Raw genomic sequence first — 23,827 nt, 5'->3', positions numbered from 1 at the left:
CCCTCCTTTCTCTGCAGTCCCTGACAGCATCATCATGAAGGTGCTGAGCCGGCGCCTGAGCCAGCAGGACTGCGTTCAGAAAGGCTGGGTGCTGCACGGCTTCCCCAAAGACCTGGACCAGGCGCACCTGCTGAACAGCCTGGGCTACCCGCCCAACAGGTAAGCCGACCCTCCAGGGGGCCGCAGCCCCGCCCACACCGCCTCCCGGAAGGTCCCTGCCGCTGGCACACTCTCCCCGGGGGCTCGGCTGACGAAGTCCTCTGACAGCTTGCGGTTTACGAGAAGCCCCCATGCTCTTCAAGTGGAAGGCCCCTTGACGCCCCCGTTCCCACCCGCCCGCCCTGCCCTGTGCACCAGGAGCCAAGCGTGGGCTCAGAGCATGGCTGGCCCTGAGCTTCCTCACCTGTGAGCGACAGTCCAGCCAGTCTTGCCCTCCTCGGGATGGTTGTGCCAGTCAGTCAACGGACGCTTCCTTCTACTGTTTCCACACTTCCGTTTCGTACATCGGAAGCTTCAGTGCACCCGATAGTCGTTTTCGTGTAGGTAAACAGTATGAGCTGAACACCTTTTCCCTAAACGGCTGGCCATTTGTTCCAAAACAAGTGTCTAGGGCTCTGGAATATTCTGCTCTTCTTCCGCTAACTTGAACTCGAGAGTACACTATCCTTGTGTATGTTGTGGACGTAAGCAAAAGAGACCCAAAGAAAAACAAGTGAAGGCTACTTAGCCAGGGCTTGCTCTGGGGAGGGAGTCGCCGCATCACTTGGGTTTGGCAGGGACTCCGAGGGGGTGGTGGCGGGTGTGCCCCGCGGGGCTGTGACCTGGGGCAGTGGACCTGGAAGCAGGATGCCCTGTGTTCTCGGCCCAGGGAGCACATTTGACTTTTCTCTGGTTGGTCCTAACCTGACACTGCTGGTTATTGGACGGCTCCTGGCTGTTTGGGGTTAATTGTTGCAGAAACTGTGATTTGGTTTAGGAGAATTTTCAAGTTTCTGGGTAGTTGGCATTTCATTGTTTATTTCAATTCTCATTATTAGTTTTTTATTTTAGTGCAAAGTATGGAGAACTTGAAGTACAACCTCTAATTTAAAAAAAATGATCGAACTTCATTCTGTGGATGATTTTTCAGTAGGTATTGGAAAAGATGTATGTTTTGAGAGCGAGAGCATGTGCGCCAGTGGGGGAGGCGAGGAGGGCGAGAATCTGGAGCAGACTCCGCACTGAGCGTGGAGCCCGACGCAGAGCTCGGGCTCAGGACCCTGAGATCACGACCAGAATGGAAATCGAGAGTCGGACGCTTAACCGACTGAGCCACCCAGGTGCCCCCAGACTGTATTTTTATGAATTCCTCTTGTTCTCTTACTTCCTGCGATTTCTGCTCCATATGTTTTGGTGCCAGGTTATGCAGTTCCTTGAGGCTTCTGTCAGGCACGTGTTCCCTGTGGAAAGTCGTCTTGACGGGCGTGACTGTCCGTGGTGGAACTGTTACTCACCACGTTCTCTGTGCCTCCCTTCCTCAGTGACAACACTTCCCGCTGGTACCCACGAGGCCGATTCTGTGTCCCAGTCTCTGGCGCAGCCGTACGGGGACGGCAGAGGTCCTGGCCACTGAGATGCACGCACATGACCGTGTGGTTCTGCCAGAAGACCTGCCCTCGGGGCCAGCTGTGCGGGAAGGAGCTCCTTCAGGGTTCTTTTGCCTTCTTTCTGTTATTGCCTTTCCTGAAGTTAATAATTGCCAAAGATTCCCTTCGCCTCTCTCCCATGAGGGAGATTGTTTCCACACACCCCAATTTTCTTTTTCTTGGTTTACTACCTCGTTTTTGGTCAAGCACATCCATCAGTAGCTTCCCGAGAAGGGTTGCCTGGGCGGTAAATTTTTTGAGACTCTTTTTTATTCCTTGAGCAGTTGAAATTATCCCACTTATTTTTGCTTTTATCACTTTATTTTATGCTTAATTATGGTTTCCTTTGTCTTCCATCTTTTTTTTAAAGTTTATTTATTTTTTAGTAATCTCTATACCCGACCGGGGCTTGAACTCACAACCCCAGGATTAAGAGTCGCACATTCCTCAGACTGAGCCAGCCAGTGCCCGTCTTCTCTTTCTGGTCTGTGTTTCCTTTGACTTCTGTTGCTGAGATTGCTCCCTCTCCCCTTCCCACCAGTCCATGCAGAAGGTGCTCTGGCTCTGGTCCTGCTGGTCTCCAGCACGGTTTGCGTGTTTCACATACGTGGTTGGGCTGTATTTCTCAATTTGTCTATTTTCAAATGAAACAGAGTAGCTTGACTCTGTCACATGGAAGAGGAAGGAGAACGTGCTCCCTGTGTGCTCCCTCCTCGCCCCCTGCCTGTCCGCTCTCTGCTGCGGGGAGGGGGAGGCAGGGACAGACACGTTCTCAGGTTGTTTAGTCCCAGTCTATTTGACACATATTCTTATTTTTAAGATTACTAAGCATTTCTTCCTAAAATATAACAGTTATGTTGTTTTTAGCAATAATTACTACACTCCATGAGGTTTTAATTCTCTCTCTTCAAATGGATTCAGATTTCAACACCAGCTGTTTATAGAATTCAACCTCCCCATTTACCAATTTTGATTCATCTTTCCTTTTTTTTTAAGAGCCTGGGGGAGGGGCAGAGGGAGAGGGAGAGAGAGAATCTCAGGCAGACTCCACACTGAGTGCAGAGCCCAATGTGGGGCTTGATCCCACAACCCTGGGATCACAACCTGAGCTGAAACCAAGAGTGGGAAGCTGAGCCGCCTGAGCCACCCAGGCGCGCCTTTTCTTTCCTCTGGAAGGACTGTCTTTGATTCATTTCAGCTGGGGTGCACCCATTGGTAGACGGCCAAGCTCTTCTGTTATCTTTGTTTGTGAACAACATCCAGCAAAGTGAAGCCCCTTCGATCACATTTCTTGCCCGTCGGCCTCCTGTCTCATTTCCACACCGTCCTCTGATGTCTCTGAGGCTGTAGCAATGCCGGCGGGTGGGGAGATGCTCTTCCGTCGTGGCTCGTATGCTTCCTCTGTCTGAGTGCCTGTGAGGTCTCTCTCTCTCCCCTGAAGTTCATTTGTGCTCGGCAGGCCTTAGTCTTTTTTTTTTTTTTTTTAAAGATTTTATTTATTTATTTGACAGAGAGAGACAGCCAGCGAGAGAGGGAACACAAGCAGGGGGAGTGGGAGAGGAAGAAGCAGGCTCATAGCAGAGGAGCCTGATGTGGGACTCGATCCCGGTACACCAGGATCACGCCCTGAGCCAAAGGCAGACGCTTTAACGACTGCGCTACCCAGGCGCCCCCGGCAGGCCTTAGTCTTACTTCTCTTGATGACTTTTCTCTGGAACGTTACTTCAGGAGGATATTCTTCTAGTAGACACTTTACTATTTTCCTGGTCCACTTGCTTGGTTTTCTTCTCCAGGAAACCAATTATGTGTATGTTGGATAGTTACCATCTGTTTTCCATAATTAGGATTTTTTTTCTTTTTTCTTTTTTAAAGATTTTATTTTTGGGGGCGCCTAGGTGGTTGTGTTGGTGAAGTGTCTGCCGTCAGCTCAGATCATGATCCTGGGGTCCCGGGATCGAGTCCCACATCAGGCTCCCTGCTTAGCGGGGATCCTGCTTCTCCCTCTGCCGGCCGCTCCCCCTGCATGTGTGCTCTCTCTTTCTCTCTCTGACAAATAAACAAAATATATGTTTTTTAAGATTTTATTTATTTGAGCGAGTGAGAGAGTGTGTGTGGGCAAGTGCGCAAGTGAGGGGGGAGGAATAGAGGGAAAGAGAAAATCTCAAGCAGATTCTACATCCAGCACAGAGCCAGACTCGGGGCTTGACCCCACAACCCTGAGATCATGACCTGACCCAAAACCAAGAGTCAAGACAGTCAACCGACTGAGCCCCCCAGGTGCCCCTAAGATTTTTTTCTAGTAGCTTTTACTTCTTGTTTTTTTCCTGTCTGTCCTTTATCATAACTTCAACTAATTTCTATTGCATTACTTTCTCGCTGCCCCTGGCTTTTCATTTCTGTGATGCTTTTACGTTTCCCTTCACCTTGCCCCTTAACTCTCTCAGCTTTCATTCATTTCCCCTCGGATTTCTTACATCGTAGAGACTGCTCTTCCTAAATGATGTGGAGTGTATTGATAAGTCTTTATTGGAAATGTGCTGATGTTTCCTGGAGTAATTTTTCTTCCAAAGCGTATTCATTGTCTTTCTATTCCCCCCCTTTTTTTGACTTTTATGACCCTTTTTTGGCAACGTCTATCTGTGGGTCCCAAGATGGTTGTATTTTGCAAACCAATTGTCTTTGAATAATAGGCCTGTCTTTTGCCTAAGAATGGCACGAGTTGTATTAGTTTTGCTTCTGTGGCTGCTGGAATAAATCCCTCCAAATTTGGTGGCTTCAATAACGCAGATTGATCGTCAGCCAGCGCCGTGGGGCTAAAATCGATAGTCTGCAGGGCCGCGCTCCTTCTGGAGGCTCTGGGGAGAATCCGGTTCCTTGCCTCTCAGCTTCTGCAGGCTGCCCGCCACCCTTGGGTCTCGGATGCCTTTATCTCCAAAGCCAGCAACGTTGCACACGCTGACCCCTTTCGGTAGTCCCCTCTCTGGCCAGAGCTGGGGACACTTCTCAGGTTAAGGACCAGTGTGATTCAATTGGACGCCCTCCTGCCCAGAAAGTCTGGGATCATCCAACCATATCGGGGTCTTTTTCTGAATCTTATCTGCAGAGTCGCTTTTGCCCGGTAAGGTAACATAGTCCCAGATTCTGGGCTGGCCGTCTGGGTGGGGGACATTCTTCTGTCCTCCACGTCTAGATTCTCTTCTACTCTGTCTCATTCCACCCCTAGAGGTGAGGCCAGAGAGCTTCCTGCTGGCAGGCTGAGATATTCGTCTAGTCCAAGGGCAGAGGACCCAAGCTTCCTGTCTTACTGCCTGTGTTGCCTGCAAATTTCCAGGGACCACAGGGCTGCGAGGCTGTTTCCACCCTCTGTTTTCTGGCAACGTCCCAGACTCCGGTGTCAGTGGGTTAGCTTCCGTGTACGCTCACCATCTACCTGAAGATGGAAGGCTCTGGGAAAATCCGGGACAGTCCGTGACCCACTGGGGCGGGCCACTGACTCAGTTGGAGGAGAGAATCCAGGGCTTGATCTCTCTGAGCCCTGAGGGAGAAAACGGCAGTTTATTTATTGGCCCTCCCCACGGTGCCAGGACTGCAGACCCACCAGCAGGGGAGGGCGGGGTGTTTATTCAGAAGCAAATGGGGAAGAATATTCAAGAGCCTCTTTGATTTAGGGCAGTCTTGCAAGTAAATATTTCTCCATTCACCATGGAATAAAATCAGTTTCTAAAGACTTAGTAAACAATGCCAATTTAATTTATTTGACCCCAGGGCAGAGGACAAGCAGAGGAAAAAAGATGTTTGTTTACAACATAGATTTAATCTCGCGCTGTTTTAATCACCTTTCTCACCTTGTGTATTTCCCTCCGCCACCGAGGGTATGTTCTCTCCTCCTCCTCACATCCGACTATCCCATTCCCCCACCTTAGCTTTCAATTAACATTTTTATGATTAATTCAGAAGGTAATTTTAGCCATAAACCTTCAAGTCCAGATATAGGCTAAGAAAGTGAGAAATATTCTAAAATGAGCCCACCCGGCACTGGGATGAATACCAGGGCTGTAATTCTGGTTTGGTTGTGAGCCAATTATAAAGCGCTCGAGCTGTGGTGTTGCTGTTTTTGACACCAGGAGGAAATCTTGACAGAATTATAGCCTAGAAATCAATCTGGGAATACGATACAGAAATCTATAATTCAGATATGAAAACAATCTACAAAGGCTCTTTTTTTTTAGGAGGGTTCGATGAAATTAGATTAAAATAAATTTACATATATATCAATTTTATTATTAAAATATATTCATGCTAGTAAATAGAGTTATTGGAGAAGGAGAAGCTGCTCTGTGTCGGACACAGAAATAGACCTCTCTGGCTTATCAGAAAACAAAGTTATTGTCTCCTTGTCAGATATAAATCTCTTCTCAGAGCTAATGAATGGATAGTGTTCAAACGCAATGTTTTGTTTGACTCCTACCTCATAAACCCATGGCACATAATACTAAATTATATTCCGCCGAGCAGTATCAATCTCTGGATTCCAACATCACAGGGTGAGGGAAGCCGACCAAGTAATTGATGTGTTGCAAAGAGGGAGAAAAAGTTATTTGAGAACAAATAAAATGGGCTATAAAGTTTGTTAAAACGTAATAATAGTAAAAAAAAAAAAAAAAGGAAGAAGAAGAAGAAAGAAACAAAGAAGGAACCATCCCAGGCTGCATCCAGAAAGCTGCCCTCTGCCCAGCTGTAAAATAATTCATTTCATGTGGCAAGTTTGTAGCGCCGTCGTTCCCTTTAAAATTAATGTTCGCTATAGAGAGGGAGTATAGGATTCTGATTGATGTTGAGAAGTTTGCAGTGTATCAGACAGGCTGGGTTTTTCTGCACCCTCCTTCCTCTCAGTGCTGCAGGGAAGGGGCTGGGCAAGCTCTGGCCTTGACCTTGCAGACACCCCCCCCCCCCCCGTGGCTGGGTGGCCAAGGTCCCCGTTCTGTCTTGTCCTGTCTTGTCCTGTCCCACGGCACTGCCTGCCAGAGGTCAGAGCTGCCACCACATCTCTCACAAATCCCTGGGGAAGAGGGTAAAGGGGGGACTCTGGCTTAGCCTGTCTCTTCCTCTATCTTAGGGGACTAACTTCGGAGACTAGAAAGAAATCACCCAAGGGCTAGATTTCTGAGTAGCTCCTCTGTGTCCCAGCTCGTTTTGTGCGAATTGGAACTGCTGCATGGGTTCCTTTGAGAGCGCGGTGCCTTAGGATTTTTATTCATTATTATTTTTTAAACTAGATGGTTGTGGTGTCCCATGTCCAGAGGAGCTCAGAGGAGGTTCAATTGTCCGTGGGAAGGCAGCGACCCATCTCTACTCCTTGCCTTTGGCTCCCAGTTGGTGCTGGGTGTGTTGTCGACTTTTGCTGAACACGCAGCCCTTTCCTCCAGGCAGTGGAGGACAGGCCGCCGAGGGGAGCAGGCTGGCAAACACCAGCACCATGCCAGTGGGCGCCGGGAATCCCACACGCAGGTGCAGCCTCTGGGAGCTTTTCAGATTTCTGGGGGCCAGGCGCTCGAAGCCAGCCCTGGTGGCTCTGGCCAGGACATCTCTGCTCGGTGCTCAGGCTGGTACCAGGCCGCTGCCGGCGCTGCCAAGAATCCCCTTCTTTCTTCCTCTCCCGGTTCTCCTGCCCCTCGTCTTGGATTGTCATCCTCATCCTGACAAGAATGATGATCATGTCTGACTGTCTATTATGTGTCGCCTTTACATCTCACTTCACCCGTTCAACAGACCCAGAAAGTAGGCCTGTTCAGTAAAAGGCACTTGGCATGGAGAAGCGTCGGACCACTTAGAAGAGACCAGGCTTGAGCCAGCTCTTTGCTCTGAACTGTTACTTTGTATCCTTTCTGCGTGTGATTGGCATTTATCCCAGCTGCCTCGCTTGAAAAAGCTACCTTTAATCTCAGTTTTCCTCTCTGTCAAATGGGGCAATAAACTCTACTCTTTCAACCTTATGGCACTACGGTCCTAGAGAGTAAATGGAAGGTGTCTGTGTGTGTGATTTATAATTGGAAAGTGCTGGTCGGATACAGGAAGCTGCTGTGAGCTGGCTAGGTCTGTGGTCCCCAACAGCTTTTCTGGGTGGGGCAAACTCTCATTCAAAATGTAGGATATGTCTCCCCTTCCATTCCCACATAGTGTGTTACACACACACCCCAGATGGGTGTGCTGCAGGCTCGTCTACACGGTCAGAGGTGTGAAAATGTATATGAGAGTCACTCGTGTGACTCTAAATTCCTGTTACGTAAGAAGCCAAAATGGCAAAAATCCTTGGAAGGGATGACGGTCAGGGAGTACTTGCTGTATCTACTCATTACGGGCTGGTACATACAACTTACAGTTACCTAACAATGCTTTTTCTCTAATAGCAATCTGTTTGCTTTTCTTCTCCATGGAAGACCTTTTAAAGAGTCGGGGTGGGCTGAACTCGGGGAAGGTGAGTCCTTAGTCAGCTGATGGCACGTGGGATAGGAGAACAACCCTGAAATAGACCCAGACACAGTCTCCCTTTTGTCCAGAAGACCCTCGTGGGACCAGGCAAGCTGGAGAATCACGGTTGGGGCATTTAACGTTGTCGATACACTGTTCTGCCAAATGCTGGTTTGATTTCTCGGTTTTGATGATGTTAAATTTTAGAGAATGGAATAAGATGGGATAAGATGGCGTCATGAAAGTAAAAAACTGAACGGGCACATCGTTTCTCGGCCGGAGCTCTCTAATTTGATTTCAAAGCTTGTTCTTTTGAGTTCCATGTGACACTCTGTGCTCGGGGACAGCACAAGGAAACCCTTGGATAATGGCTTTGCCTTTCCTAGCGTGTTCCAAAGTGAGAAGGATGCTACGATCTCTTGGGGGGGACAGCAGTAGGACCCGAAAACAATTAAAATGCGAGATAGAGGGGATTTCTTGCCTTCCTCCGCTCTCTCTCTTTTTTATCATCACTTGGTCCTCCCAGGAAGCTCTCATATCACTGCAGCTGATCCTTCCGTGGATTAGGGATAATAAACAGCCCATTAATGGAGGCCTGAACCAGGAAATAGAGTTGGAATCAGCAGCACAATTCAGTGGCTGACTGAGGTTAATAACTCCATTACTCCAGCTCTGTGCTGAGCCGCCCGACGAGCAGGATGTTAGCCTTATCTTACTCCTCATTAATTGAGCTAATAGAACCCGAGTGACCCCGCCTCGCCGCCGTAGTCTGAGAGTTTACCAGACATGGGCTGGAATACATATCATCCCCGAGTGCTCTGCGGGCGCCTTTGTTTTTGGAAGAGAGTTCTCCCTTAAAGACTGGTCAGCCTCCAGACCCGTCCTAGCAGCGGAGTCGCTGCGCAGCTGTCCGCACCGGGGTCCCCAGGTCCCGCTGACTTTGTTTCACGAGGGCGGTGCGGCAAGGACCTGCCCCTCAGGCGGGAGCCACTTGGCTTTAGGGCTTTAGCTTCAAGCCCCACAGCTTTAGAGGAAGTAGCGGTGGTCTCAACCAGGTGTCTGGGGTCAAGGGCGAAAAAGAAAAAGTGGCACGCGTGGGTGGGAGTAGGGGCGGGCCACAGCCTTGCCTCTGTGGCTGTTCTCTGTCCTGCGACACTGGGCAGCTGCCTCTTCTGTGCCCATCCTTCCTGCTGAAGGTGCCTGACAGTTCGAGGCGTGGTTCCGACCACCCTGCTTCACCGCTCGCGGGCCAGCTGTCAAGCGCTCTAATTAACCTTTCTGAACCTCACTGCCAGATGGGGTAATAAGCCCGCCCTCTGACCTCACCCTCTGCTGGCTGGACGTAGGTATTTGCTAAGAAAACGCGGATGGAAGGGGTCTGTGGATCGGAAAATGCTCTGTACAGCCAAGATAATGTTGCCCTAGACTCAGATTCGACACCTGACTTCCCCGCAGCAGCATCTCTGCGCCCCAGCTTCCTCCACTGACAACAGGGGCAGTGGTCTGTAGGGCATCGGGTGGGAAAGTTTGATGAGATGGTGCAGGAAAGCACTGTGCGCAGAGCCTGGCCTTACAGGGACTCCGTATGTGCTGATTCCTAATGTACCTGGGACCCGGAGCCTGTCCGTGGAGATCAGAGCTTCTGAAGAGAGATGGGGGCTCGCCAAAATAGCAGGTGCAAGGCATTGTGGCCCCGGCTGGCTCCCTGTCTGCTCTGCAGGGACTGTTTCCCTCTGGTTGGGGGAAGGTAGTTCCTCGTTCCCCCGGCGCTACGGGGTCGGGCGGGGTGGGGGGAGGGCAGGAGAAAGATCCAGCAAATAGACAAAGACAAATTGCACTTTCATTGGAGACGCTCTAGAGCCAGCAAAGAGGAAGATCTTCAGGCTAGAACAGCCTGGCAGATTGTATGGGAGCTGAGAAACCAACCTGAAAAAAATGGGGATCATTATCACCTGTCCCCTGTTGTTTTCCACGATTTAAAGATTGTTTTGATGGCTGGACGTAACACAGTGACACTCTGATACAAGGCAGGACGTTTGTCGCTTACAGTTCCCAATAGGAGGTGGCTGCCACGCGGGTCCCCTCTGGGGGTTGCCCTCTGGGGACAGACGAGAACAGCTGAGCCGTGGAAGGGAGCTCCCGTATGGCGAGGGGTGGGGTAGCTGGGTTTTACAGGCTCTCTGTGAATTGGCTAATTTAAACAATCCCGGGGATTGGGGCCTAGGGGCTGTCCCCAGCTGGAGCGTGGGTTGGAGTGGGGGCTCAGCAGGCTGCAGGGCATCAAGAGTTCCTAGCCACGACTTCGAAACTGGGTCAAGACAGCGCTTGTGAGACATGTGTCGCACCTGTCCTGTGTGGGGTGGACTGACCAGGCCAGCCTGGCCTGATTCCGCCTTCTCCATCTTCTGTGGTCGAGGAGCACTTTTGCAGACAAACTTGAAGAGGTCGAGGCTCAGCCCAAAGGCCAGCCACCCCTGTGGGCCTTTCGTCCACCGTCCACCGTGTGGCGACCCGCCAGCTTCTCTGAAAGCACCACCTGAGTGCGCCCCGTTTCCTGGGGCTGTTCAGTGAACCGCCTCGTCCACGCGGGCTTTTCCACCCGCCCCCATGCCTCCCAGGCCCCCCGTGCGACGGAGGCGTCATCTTCCACGGTGCTTCTCACCGACACTGGCGCCCAGCACGGCGGCGCACCGTGCCCACCAGCGGCTCTGAGAGCAGGGCTGTGCTTCCTTAAGCACACCAAAATCGCAGAGGGTGCTGGGGATTTGGGGGCCGCGCTGGGGTTGGAGGCGAGTTCAGGCAGTGATCCCCGTGAGGCAGGGGCTGGGTTCACCGGCCAGGAGCGAGGAAGGAGGTGCACCCCTGGGCCTAGAGCCCCAGGTCGTGGCCAGTAACGATGACGCCGCCGGGGCCACAGCCCACAGCCCCTGCAGCTGTAGATTTTAATCTTCCGGTAAATAAGAACTGAAGTGGAAAAAGGAAGGTTGTCCCGTTATTTTCCTGCCTGGGGACTGTTGACATTTTACCACTTATTTCCAATGTTTGTGTAAGAAAGTCTGGTGAGGATGATTCTGAGCAAATGTGGAAGGTCGGCGCTGCTTTCTTCCTGGGTTAAAACTTAGTTTATGACAGTCTGTTACTAGGTTTGTCGTCTGTCTTTGAGAGCATAAGAGCAATTACTTTTGAAGCAACGACATCAAAAATGTACATGACCTTTGAACCCTTTGCCTGCAGCCTCCGGGGTCTTTCGGAGGATAAAAATACAGTGATTCCCAGAGAGAGCATGAGCCCAGGCAACCGCAGGCGTGGCTCTGCTGTCCTGGGCGGCAGCTGGAGATTCTGAAGGCACCTTGCCTGTGTGGGCCGCCAGAAACCAGGGAGCTTCAAGCCTGGAGCCGTCGAGAGCTGGTCCGCACTGGGTGTTTGAAGATCTTTAGGAAGAGACAGGGCAGACCTATAACCAGGGTTCTCGTGCTGTTTTCTTGGTGGGTAATTTAGTTAGTTAAAGACGGACAGTAACAGTCTTACTGGAGTATATTGAAATTCCCTTCATTTATTAAGCAGGTAAAAAATTTTCCAAGAATTTTCATAGAGTGTTCGGTCATGCCTGCAGTGTCGGGTAGATTCCCTGCTGTCCCTAAGAGGTCGAGGAAAGATTTCCAGGGTCGGTTTGTCACCCGCCAGGTTTAGCACAGTGTTCCAGGTAAATGTGTCATTTTGGGAGAAAGTGACAACTTCTCTCCGTTTCCTATTTCAGCGTCTGATAACCTTCACGGCCAGAAAACCCCCCTCGCGTCCACCTCTCCCCCAGCCGCGTCAAGGCTTACTGTCCACTGGCAAAGCACATCTCAATCTTTCTCACCTGTGGATGCTAAGCTCTTATTAGGGGTCCGGTGGGTTTTACACAACCAGTAACAGTCGGGCCCATGCCAGTGGTGAATAAGACATCAGAGAAGATAAACATGCCTTCCCCGCCACGGTGATCAGAGATCCGGGACAATCTCCATGCCTGGGTGGAGAATGACAGGTGACCTTTAACAGAGCAGAGCCCGGGGTAGTTGGCATTTGAGTCTGGTTCTGATGGAGACGCCCCCATTTTTGGCAGGTGCGATGCTCGGCCGGAAGCTTAAAGTCATTTCCCCAAGAAAGGCAAGAGGCCTAGATGCCGGCATGACTTGCAGAAATCATGTTTGTTTTTCTTTACCCAAAGGAGACTTTGGGAGACATCAGAGTGTATTTCAATTTTCCATCTTCCTTAGAGGCGTAAATAAAGTGCTGAACTGGTGAACCTGCATTGTGCTGTCAAAGTCTGGGCCTCTGCCAGATTCAGGCGGCAGATGTCTAAAAGCTTGAAGCTCTCCTTCCTAAATATCATGGACATTATTTAATTAAAGGAAAACTTTTAAAGAAAGTCTTCTACAAATAGAAGTTCAGCTCTACTTTTTTCCGAGATTGTGAAACTCTAGGTATACTGTCTTGCTGCCTTTGAGGTTTCTGCAGATTCCAGACCCCACACCCCACCCCCCCCCGGGGGCAGGTGCACTGGATCCCCCCTCCGACACCCTGTTGCAGCTCCTGGGCAGAGCCTCCATCCTGGGGCCCCAACATTGCCCCACCTTTCTCTCTTGGGCCTCTGTCTCATGAAGCATGGGTTCTAGATCCCAGGAGAGGGCTGCATGCCTCGAGAAGAGACCTGCCAGGCCTGGAACTCCTGCTCACAGAGCAGAGGCAAGGTGGGGATCAGGGGAGGGATCCGTCTATCTTTCCCACCCACCCCTTGTATTCATGCTCCGAATGCCCTAAGCTCTCCTGCCTCCTTCCATTTCCTAAACACTCAGTGTTTGCTCATGATGTGGCTTCTTTCAGAGCACCATGGGTTTTTGTCTAAATATTTTCTACGAGGCTTAGCTCAAATTCCACCTCCTCCAGGAAGCCTTTCTTGATGCTTCTCCTTGCTCCGCACCTTCTTGGGACTTTGTACATTGTTCTCGTGATAGGAAGCAGCTTAACAGGATCGTGCCTAAGCAAGAGGCTCTAGAAGCCTGGCTTTGCCCCTTTCAGGCTGTGTAAGGCTGAGCAGGCCTTTACTGTCTGTGAGCGTCAGTTTTTTCCTGTGCAAGATGGTGTGACTTTGTGCAGATACGCAACACGTATTCGCAGAATGTTCATTACGTGCAGGTACAGCTGAAGTTCTAGGAACACAGAAGGAAATGAGCGCTAAACACTTGCGATCACGCAGCTCATGTTCTAGTTGGGGTGAAAAAAGCCCTATACAGTTGACAGATCCATAATAGGTTGGGCTCCAGGGAGAACAGTAAAGCAGGGTAAAGGGGAGTCGGGAAGATTGGCAACAGGAAGGGAGGGGAAGAGATGGTGTGTTGTGTGGAAGGTGGTCAGGGATGACCTTTCTGGTGAGAGGACACTTTAGCAGAGGCTTAAGGAAATCATGCGAAGACCTGGAGAAGAGCAGTACGGGCCTGGGACAGCAAGTGCAAAGGCCCTGAGGTGGTAATATGCTTGGCAAGCTTAGGAGGCATCATGGCGGTTGCTGCCAAAGGAGTTGGGGGAGAGTGGAAAGTTAGTAGTCAGAGATGGACGGGGCCCCTGAGGTCTTGGGCTTTTCCTCAGAGTCAGGTGGGAGCACTGGGGGAGCTGAGCAGATGAGTGGGTAGATAGCGGACGATATGCAGGAGGACAAGGCTGGAGGCAGGGACGGTAGGTGGAAGGCCCTTGGCAAGAAGCAGCTGAGAGATTCTGGCGCTGTGGCCCAGGGTGGTAGCTGGGCAGGTGGAGAGAAGTAGTCAGGCTCTATATTTCGAAGGTACAACAGTTGCCGTCAGATTGGATGCAGGGCGTACGAGAAAAGACAGACATCAAGGAGAACTCTGCCGTTCTTGCTGGAGCGTCTGGGAAGAACGGGCCATCTGTCTGCTGATCAGGGTTGTGGGAGCAGCGGGCTTGGGGAGGAGCTGTTCACCCGGCTTTGAGTACGGGAAGGTTGAGATGCCTGTTAGGAGCCCGTGAAAGTGTCCCAGGGCCGCAATAACGAAGCCCCACAGACAGGGGGCTTCAGTGACAGAAAGGGATTTTCTCTGCGTTCTGGAGGCTGGAAGTCCAAGATCAAGGCGTTGGTCTCTTCTGAGGTCTCTCCCCTTGGCCTGCAGACCGCCCACTTGCTGCCTCTTCACGTTGTCTTTTCTCTGTCCTCATGCGTTCCCAGGGTCTCTGGATATGTCCACGTTTCCTCCTGGTGTAGGACACCAGACTGGGTTAGAGCCCGCCCTGACAGCCACTTCCTTAAAGACTCTGTCTCGGGTTGCCAGGATGGCTCAGTCAGTTGCGTATCTGACTCGTGATTTCAGCTCAGGTCATAATCTCAGGGTTGTGGGATCGAGCCTCGTATCAGGCTCCACACTCAGCACGGGGTCTGCTTGTCCCTCTCCCTCTGCTCCTCCCTACTCTCTCTCTCTTAAATAAATAAATAAGTAAAATCTTTTAAAAAGCAATAAAGACCCTGTCTCCACATACAGTCAGATTCTGAGGTACTGGGGGCTGGAGCTCAACATAGGAATTCTAGGGCATACACTCAGCCCATGACAGCCTCCTGAGGCCTGTGCTGCGGCAGCCCAAGAAAACTCACCCAGGTTCCTAGGGGGTCTCTGAGTCACATCTTTGTGGCCACCCCAGGAATAGCCAGGCATTGCTCAAGGAGCCCATGGCTTCCCCCCAGTGCCCCCTCCCACTCTTTGGCAAGGTTTTTCATCACTCCTGCCCGTGTCCCCAAGACTGGCCAGAACTCTGTGCTCTCAAAACCGTGCAAGTCAAACCCAGGGGGTCCCTGTCAACCATCTAGTGTATCCTCCAAATTGCCCAGAGGGAGAAACTGAGGCCCAGAGAGACTAAGCAAATTGACTGAGGTCTCTCTGTGAGTGAGTGGGGCCTGGAACCAGGCGTCCTGGCCCCAGGCCGGCTGTTGTCTTACTTAATGCTGTGTTCTTTTAAATGCCATAATCTTTCTCCCCATCCCAGCACACCAGGGCAGTGAGCCATTGCGCCCTTGCCGTCCTGCCCAGCACCTAAGCCTTCCCAGGGTCCCCTTTTCTTTGGGAGGCTGGGTTCCGACTATCGTGTACCTGGCGGCAGCTCCCCCCGTGATTGCTTCAACCAGATGCCCCTCTTCTTGCGGAGCTCTGGGAGCACCCCCTCTCCTCTCAACAATAATTAGCCTTGTAAGACTAATGGACGAAATCGTGTCTAATTACCCTGTTGAAGGCCCAATTATGCGATTAACATTCGTGGGCTATAAGCTAATGACGAGAAGAGCCTCTCATTTGCATAGCATTAAGTTAATTGAGCCGCCAGCCGAGGGGCGGATGGGGTGGCGACGGCAGGATTCTCTTTCTGGAAGGATACTAATGACCAGAGAGGATGGTTCACCTGACAGCTTTATTAATTAACAGCGATCTGATTACCTAGCAGGAGTGGCAAGTGGCAATGGGCAGAAAGGCTCGGCTTTGTCACAAATGGGAGTTGGGGGCCCTGTCTGCTGATTTTTCTTCCCAGCACTTGGCTGTGTTAGAGGCGAGCTCATGATCGCCTTGAAGAACCATTTTAGAAAACTCTTCCTGCAAAATCTTGCTCAGGCCCTTCTGTTGACATACTCCCTGCACGTTTCCTTCACTCGCTTTATCATTTATTCTCTCTCTCTTCCATTCGTTCCACTCACATGTAGAGCGCTTCCCCAGAGCAAGGCTGGGCCCCCTGCCTCGGGAGTGTTCATGGAGTGGGTTCCACTTGGCTAGAGGCTCCCAGCTGCCCCCAGGGCTTTCGGACTCAGCCTGGTGTCACCCTTGCAATTGGTGAATGTCAGCAGAGAATCTCAGACTTTGAAGAGTTCGTAGAGATCACCGCTTCAGGTCCCTTATTTTACCCCCATAGAATGGGGGCTCAGAGAGGCTGAGAGCCTGGAGCTTGCATCCTGCGGCAGGGAGTGGTGGGGTGGCGTGGGTGCCACTGGCCGTGCCCCGCATCCCCTGCCCCCAGAACTGCTCTGCCTTTTCGGCCCCTCTCTCTACCCCTGTGGATGGTGTGCTGAGCTCTTAAATGTTATCTCCAGGGGGAACTTGCCTGGGAGCCCCTCCCACATGCTTCCCAGCCCCCACTTCTCCCTCATGGCACTTGCCCGCTGGCCTGTATTTCTTCTCCATGAGGCAGAGGGCACTTAGCTCACAGCTTAGGTGTTGAACCAACTAAGGAACCATGAAAGTGATATGTGGCTGGACTAAAACCCAGGTTGCTCTCCAGTGAATTTTAAAACAAAGAATTTGGGGGCACCCGGGTGGCTCAGTCGGTTAAGCATCTGCCTTCAGCTTAGGTCATGATCTTGGGGTACTGGGATCGAGCCCCACGTTGGGCTCCCTGCTCGGGGGGGGGGCAGTCTGCTTCTCGCTCTTCCTCTGCTGCTCCCCACCACTCGTGCTCTCTCTCTCAAATGAATAAATAAAATCTTTAAAAAATAATTTTTTAAACAAAAAATAAAATCATGTATACATCTATGTGTAACTTGCTCTCTTTCACTTAATAAAATATTGGACATCTTTACCATTACATAAAGCTACAACTCATTAAATGTAAAGTATACATTTTACAAACTATTACATAGTAACAGTTTGTATACACTGTTCCATAGTCCAGATGTATCAAATGTATTTAAATGCCCTCTGTTTGGCAGACAGTTTTTCCAGTTTTTTTCTGTTACAAACAATACAGCGACAAGCAGCAGACATAACCATTGTCCATTTGTTTTGGTCTTCTTAGGAAAAATTCAAGGAATGGCATTGCCAGGCCATAGGGTCCGCACAATTAAAAAGTTGTTTTAATTTTTTAACTGAAAGGAGTCAGAAATTGAGAGCGTACCAGCGGATAGCCAGTGAAAAAGAAATCTCAAAGGAAGAACAACTGAAAATTAATCATCTAAGCCTCTGACTTAGGTTAGAAAGATAATAAACACAAAAGTGGCAGGAAAGAGACCAGAGGAATAGAAATTAGGAATGTAGAAAACAGAGTGACAAGAGAACCAAAAGTTTGTTGTTTGACCAAATCAATGAAATCAACACACCTCCAGCAAGATAGAGAAGGTGCAGATGAACAACATTTGACATAAAAAGGGGACATAACCATAAATATAAAATATTATGAACAACTTTGTGACCATCAGTCTAGAAACATGGACAAGATGGATAAATCCAAAGGGGGACAATGACAACAACAAAAATCTTGCCAGTATTGACATAAGAAGAAATAGAAAATCCAGTTGGTCCTATAACTATTCCATGCACTGAATCGTAACAGTGAGACCTTCCCCTACCCCAAACACTCCTGCACATGAACACTCATGGCAGCACTGGGTGGGATAGCAAACCACCTTCTCAAAGGTGAAGAAGATCCTGGGTGAATTGCCTCAAGCCACACAGCAGTGCACACTGAAGCCACAGAAGGGGATGGACTACAGCCGTGCGTATCAACATGGAGGGATCTTAGAAAAATAACGTTGAGTGCAAAGGCGAGAAGAAGAATGTATTTAGCACAACAGCAACACAAGCGAGTGAAGCCATGCATTGCTTAGGTACCCTTATACGTCTTTAATAATTCATGATGGTGGTTTTCTTTGGTGTCGAAATAGAGAGATGGGATCGGTTAGGAGCATGTAGGGCATTTCATCAGTACTGGAGTGATGCATTGCTTAGGTGGGTTCATGGTTTGTGTTTTTTTTAAGATTGTATTTATTTATTTATTTATTTATTTATTTGAGAGAGCTCAAATGGGGGGAGGGGCAGAGGGAGAGGGAGAGAATCTCAAGCAGACTCTGCCGAGTGTGGAGCCCGATGGGGGGACTCAATCTCAGGACCCTGAGATCATGACCTGAGCCAAAACCAAGAAGTAGATACTTAACTGACTGAGCCACCCAGGTCCCCCATGGGGTTAGCTTTAATAAATATAGGATAGAAATTTTTTCAGGAATGCAGTCCTTGTTTTATTCACCAATATATCTCAGGCTCCTAAAATAATAATGCTTGGTACAGAGTAGGTGCTCAACAAATATTTGTGGACTGAATGACTATATGCTACGTAACTTATGTAATGTGTCAGTATAAAAAAATGGGGAAATAGTAAGCTTTGTTTTCATCTCAGACCTCTACTCCCTTCCCTAGAAGCAACCACTGTTCATAGTTTGTTGGGTATTCTAGAAAATTTCTCTGCATTAGTAGATAAGAGATAAATATATGCTTTTACTTTCTATAGATGGAAACATGCTACACACTCTACTTACTGTCTTTTCTCTAAATGCTGTGTCTGGAGATTTTTTTCATCTAGCACTCCTCATTCTTTCTAACGGCCATGTAGTCTTCCAGCCTGTGACTATGCAGTCATTTCTTTAACCAGGTCCCTGCTGAAAAGCATTTAGATTGTTTTCTTTCTTTCACTTTGCAAATAGTGCCACAGTCAATGTGTATAGGGCTCTGTGTATTCGGAAGACTCTCCCTACAGAGTAAAATCCTAGAAGCGGCATTGCTGAATTGTAGTTGCACTTATTTTCAGTGGGCGCTACCAAAGTGCCCGAGAACTCCTAATTCGTGGGTGGAGACGAGACACTGTATGGCCAAAGGTGGCGTGTGCTTTGGGAACAGCTAGGCCATCCAAGAAACAAGGTTTCATTTAAATTTGGGACTCCAGGGGCACCTAGACAGCAACATGGGCGGGAGTTCTGGAGGCGCCCAAGTTCAGGGTATAGTTCAGTGAACCACGTACCTGCTATGAAAATGCTTGACATCACGTAACCGAGTTCTTAGGGAGCGTATGTTTTTCTTAGGATCAGTAATGGATTTGAAGTATATGCCTAAATGTTTCCTTCTAAGAATGGTTGTATTGCCCACAGCAGTTACTTCCTGATTTACACGTAGAGTATGTAAGTAATGACAATTATTTCAGTGTTTAGCTTTGAACCACAACTCAAACATGACAGGCTTAGGAACGAACATAAAGGCCAGTCATGAAAGAAAGTCATTCTCGAAAGCCCCAAGCTGCCTCAAGAGGCTGGAAGCCAACGTATCTCAGCACCTCTGCCGCATGGGACGTGGAGAGCTGCCTTGCGACGGGGGTGGGGCCCAGACATTTAGCCTTTAGGAAGAGAGGTCCCTGCATACTCTGCCCTTGGCTCTCAGGCTGCCCGTCCTGCGGCCAGGTGGGAGAAGCATGCCAGGATCACCCATCCTTTGTGAGAGCAGATACGCATCTGGGAAGAGCATGGACATCAAGCCCCGTTGGGAAGCAGGTCCACTCAGTTCTCCACGGACCAACTGCTGGCTGGCATTGCCATAGCATTTTCTAGAAATGGTGGTTCAGTGCTAAACGCAGGAGCTTTGGGGTCAAAGAGACAAGAGTTTGTGAATTGGTGTCTGTTGACAGCTGATCAGTGAGCACGTGCTATGTGCTGGGACAGTGAGCAAGACAGCAGCTTAGCCTCTGGGGAGGAGCCCTGCTCTAGAGGGGGAGATGAACAGGAAACAAGTTGATTATAACACAGACCGCTTTACTGAGCCCTGAGGCCCCACAGGTGCATGGGAAGCTGCTGCGAGCAGTTCAGAGGGAGCAGAGGGAGCAGAAGGGCAAAGGCCCAGAGACAGGAAGTAGTTCCGTCTCCTTCTGGTCACTTCACCTTTCTTCATTTGCAAAGCAGAATTGATAGCATACATGGTGTGAAGTCACCATTAGGTCCCACGAGGGAGTACAGGTCGATGTGAGTAATAGACTGTTTTTGCTATAGGCTTGGTGAACTGTTCTCTCTATATTTCGCAGAGGAGGCCCCCAGGCACAGCCCCGTGGTTCTGGAAGAGAGACGGGACTGCCCATCAGAGGACAAGGCAGTCTTTCCTCCTCCTCCTCAGCCTCCTCCTCCTCCTCCTCCTTCTTAAGATTTTATTTATTTGTCAGAGAGAGAGAGAGCGAGAGAAGGCACAAGCAAGGGGAGCAGCAGGCAGAGGGAGAAGCAGACTCCCCGCTGAGCAAGGAGCCTGATGTGGGACTCGGTCCCAGAACTCTGGGACATGACCTGAGCTGAAGGCAGATGTTTCACCGACTGAACCACCCAGGCGTCCCTTTTCTTTTTTTAAAAAGATTTATTTATTTATCTTGCACACACACAGAGAAAACGGGGGTGGGGAAGCATGGAGGGGGAGGGAGAGAGAAAATCTCAAGCAGATTCCCTGCTGAGCACGAAGCCCAACATGGGGCTTGATCCCACAACTCCGAGATCATGGCCTGAGCCAAAATCAAGAGTCAGACGCTTAACCAACTGAGTCACCCAGGCGCCCCAAGGCAGTCTTTCCTCTTATCCCATCTGACTTCTCATATGGTGGTCCCTTGTCTCCCAGAGATGGTGGGTTGGAGACAGTCTCATTGGAAGAATGAAGACGGGGGGTGGGGAGGCCCTCTTGAGTTTTGCCTTTTGCTCCGGAATCCTCCCACTATGCCAGTGAGCTATGAAAATTTCTCTCCTGCCCACGGTGGTACGTCAGTTTGGCTGTCCCTGGACACGTGGTCAGCTGTCGCTTGCTTGGTGCCCACAGCAACTGCTATGGTGTATCAGAGACAAATGTAGCACCAAACTGGAATTTGATGGATCTGAAATTATGTATTTAGTTCACAGTTGGTATAGAGTGCTCATAAAATCTTGATCATGATAGAGAGGCTAATAAACATTGGAGAACATAAATATTTGGGGGAGGAAATGGCTCTGTGAAACATTTAGTTGTGGAGTAGTTAGGAGAACAGAGAAAATCAGCCAGGCGGAACTCTCCAGATACCAATCTGGTGAGTTATATATGTAGGGCCGGTAATGATCTTGAGTGAGCCGTTTTATGGGTGTGCAGACGTTAATTTGATGAGTGCATGCACACAAGGCTGCCCCGCCTTGGGTAACTGCATCACACCAGGCTTCGAGCTATTTGCCCTTCAGATGCCTACAGCAAGGGGGCAGAGGTGCGGCTGGCTGGGGAATGGGTCAGACTGGCCTATCTGGACGCCAGTGGAACACAGCACTGAGTCAGCCCACAAGCAGCCACGTGTGCACCGGGACGTGCAGGGGAGGCTGCCTGGGTGGAGAACATGCCTTGAAACCCCTGATCTCTTGTGATCCCTGTGGCTGGCAGCTGCGTGGATAAGAAAGAGCCCCTGCCACCCCCACCCCCACTAGATACAGGCGTTAGGGACCCAGACTGGCCAGGTTCAAATCCTGTTTTGCCATTTACGGGACCTCGGGCAGGTCACTTACCTACCGTACAGAGTGGGCATGATGACAGTGGTGTGAGTGTGGTGAGAAATAAATTAGGCGATAAGCGTCCAGTGCGCACAGAAGTCCAAAGACGGGATGATCTTCACCCTCTCGCTTGGCCAGCAGGATTTTGGAAATCAACGTCAGCAGGGTGCCCGTGAGTCCGGTGAGAGGGTGGTTGAGGTTCAATTTACATTTTGGAGTGTGGCCCCTGGCAGCTGATCCCCACCTACCCCCGTCCTCCTTGTGGCAAGACATGCCTTCGTGGTTGGTGGAGAGGGGGGTTAGAAGGAACTTGTTACCAAGAACAGTGAAAGTTTTAAAGTATGCAAATTATTTAAACATTTTTGTAGGTTTCAGGCTGCCCCTCCCCCAACCCCTGCTCTGCTTTTGGGAGCAGAGCTGCACACCCTGAGGACCCCTCTAGAAGTAACCGTGCTGAACATCATCCTTTGTGTGGATGCTGAGGAAGGCAATCGGCTTGAGCTGCCGGCCTTGAAGCTTTCTTTTTAGAATCTGGGAGCTTCTTTTAGGGACCGTGATTCTTTTCTACACAAGAGCGAGCCGCTGCTTTGGTATTTCCTATGAGAGGAACACAAAGGGAAACAATTTAAATGGACCAGTAGGAGTCTAGACGAAAAGAACTTTTGTCGAGTCTGTAAAGGTGGCCACGAGAGAAAAAGCCACAGGAGACTGAGGAATAAACCTCTCTCCTTGGCAGTCTTTGAGCGGTGGCACCCATCACTGTCCGAGGCCATTCCACCCGCAGAACTGACGTGCCCTGGGCTCTCTCTGCCAGGGAGCGCTTCACTGCAGCCGTCCCCAGGGCTGCTGCTCCCACAGCCGGGGGTCTGTGCATCTCAGCAAACAGGAAGGTCATCCAGTCACTCAGCGAACTCTGGTTCAGCCCTAGGATGGGTGTTACGTGCACAAGGGGAGGCTCGAGAGATGCCAAGACGAGTGGCGGCTGGTTCTGCCTCCTGCGGTCCCTCCCCTGAGGTCTGCCCTTTCAGAAGGGGATCCAGGATGCTGACCACAGCAGTGTCTCCTGGGGAGGTTCTGGGGGTGCAGGGTAGGGCATGCAACACCAGGAGACACCCCCGACAAGATAACAGTCGAGGGGAAGGGGGTGCTGAGCACACCATGGCGTTTCAGCTCCCTGACGCATGGAAAATAGGAAAACCTGTTAAATATTTCAGACAATCGGGTTGTAATCCAAAGAGCCTGGCAGGACTGCGAGCGCTGGCTCCTGTCAGCTGAAGAAGGGCAGATGCTGATAAAAATATCAGCAAGGAATGGCTAATCAGGTCAGTGGTCATGTTTTGGCCATAAGGCCTTTTTCCTTAAGTGGTTGGAGAAAAATGGAATCAAACTGGAAAATGTTGGACCCTGGTGTGAGCCGGCGTGTCTGGAGAGGGAGAGGAAAAGCTGCATTTGGCTTCCTGTGTGCAGCAGCCATAGGAGTGGGCAGCGGTCACCGAGAGCTTGCGAGAGCTTGCGGTGGCAAGGGTGACCGGGGTCAAACCTTGACCGGAGCCAGAAACCTGCTCTGAAGGGGCGGGGCTAATGACACACTCGGCGTCCAATCAGGGAGAGGGAGCGGCCCAAGCGGATGCCTCATTTGCATGTGTACTGAGCTTCCAGGAAAAACTCATCATTCCGAATCTTTGGTGAGTCAGTGCAGATGGAGGGAGCTGGGTGCCCCCTCCTCTGCTGTGGCACCCCTCCTGTCACCTTGGACCTGGCTCACCTGGCAGTGACCGGACCTCCCGCCATGGGCGGGCGGGGGGGGGGCATTTGTATCTGCCATCCCTCTCAAAGAGAATGAAATGCAAATAGCCATTGCTCTTTTGAACTGAAATACATCTTTGTGCTCGCTGGTGGCCCAGGTCCTGCAGAAACATCACAGAACGTAACCTGCTCAGCGCTTCACATTTCCTGACCCCCACCATTGGCCATTCAGAAGCAGGTGCCACAGAGATGCGTCGTCATATCTTTGCTTCCCTCTTCCCCAATTTTGTGCTGAGCTGGGTGGGTCCCCAGGGAGCCGTAAACCAAGTGTGCCTGCGGTGGGTCCTTTAAAGAGAGGAGCCCTTCTCAGCTGCACTCACCCAGGCTGGTTATTCCCATTCCGATGGGCCACCTGACCGAGGGTCACTGCCTCTCCTCCTGCAAGGAGACCACTTATCCTGGAGCCCACGGAGGGCGCATCCCTTCCAACCTTCCAAGGAGGAGCACACCTGGGGCCGACTCGAAGATGGCTTGAGCCCCCTCCTTCCGTGAGTTCCAAGCCACCAGCAGCTCTGCACACCACCCGTGAGCACTTCTAACCAGGCCACAACCCGAAGCCCTTCCTGGATAGAATTTCTGGTGCCACTGGTGCTGTCCCCCCCCCCCCCCCCCC

General features: G+C 50.5%; 1 protein-coding gene across 2 annotated transcripts in view; it reads left to right on the top strand.

Annotated features, from left to right (window-relative positions):
* Window positions 1-23,827, top strand: part of AK8 (adenylate kinase 8) — a 118,317-nt gene that overhangs the window by 70,567 nt on the left and 23,923 nt on the right. For both annotated transcript variants that reach the window (XM_040632112.1, XM_040632111.1), the window contains one exon: window positions 18-159. In XM_040632112.1, coding sequence (XP_040488046.1) covers window positions 18-159 — 142 coding nt within the window. The remainder of the gene's footprint in view (window positions 1-17; window positions 160-23,827) is intronic.

The sequence above is a fragment of the Ursus maritimus genome, unplaced genomic scaffold, assembly GCF_017311325.1.
Source record: "Ursus maritimus isolate PB19 unplaced genomic scaffold, ASM1731132v1 scaffold_17, whole genome shotgun sequence".
In the NCBI taxonomy this organism is placed as follows: domain Eukaryota; kingdom Metazoa; phylum Chordata; class Mammalia; order Carnivora; family Ursidae; genus Ursus; species Ursus maritimus.
The sequence above is the reverse complement of the archived record's forward strand: the minus strand, read 5'-3'. Positions and strand labels throughout refer to the sequence as shown.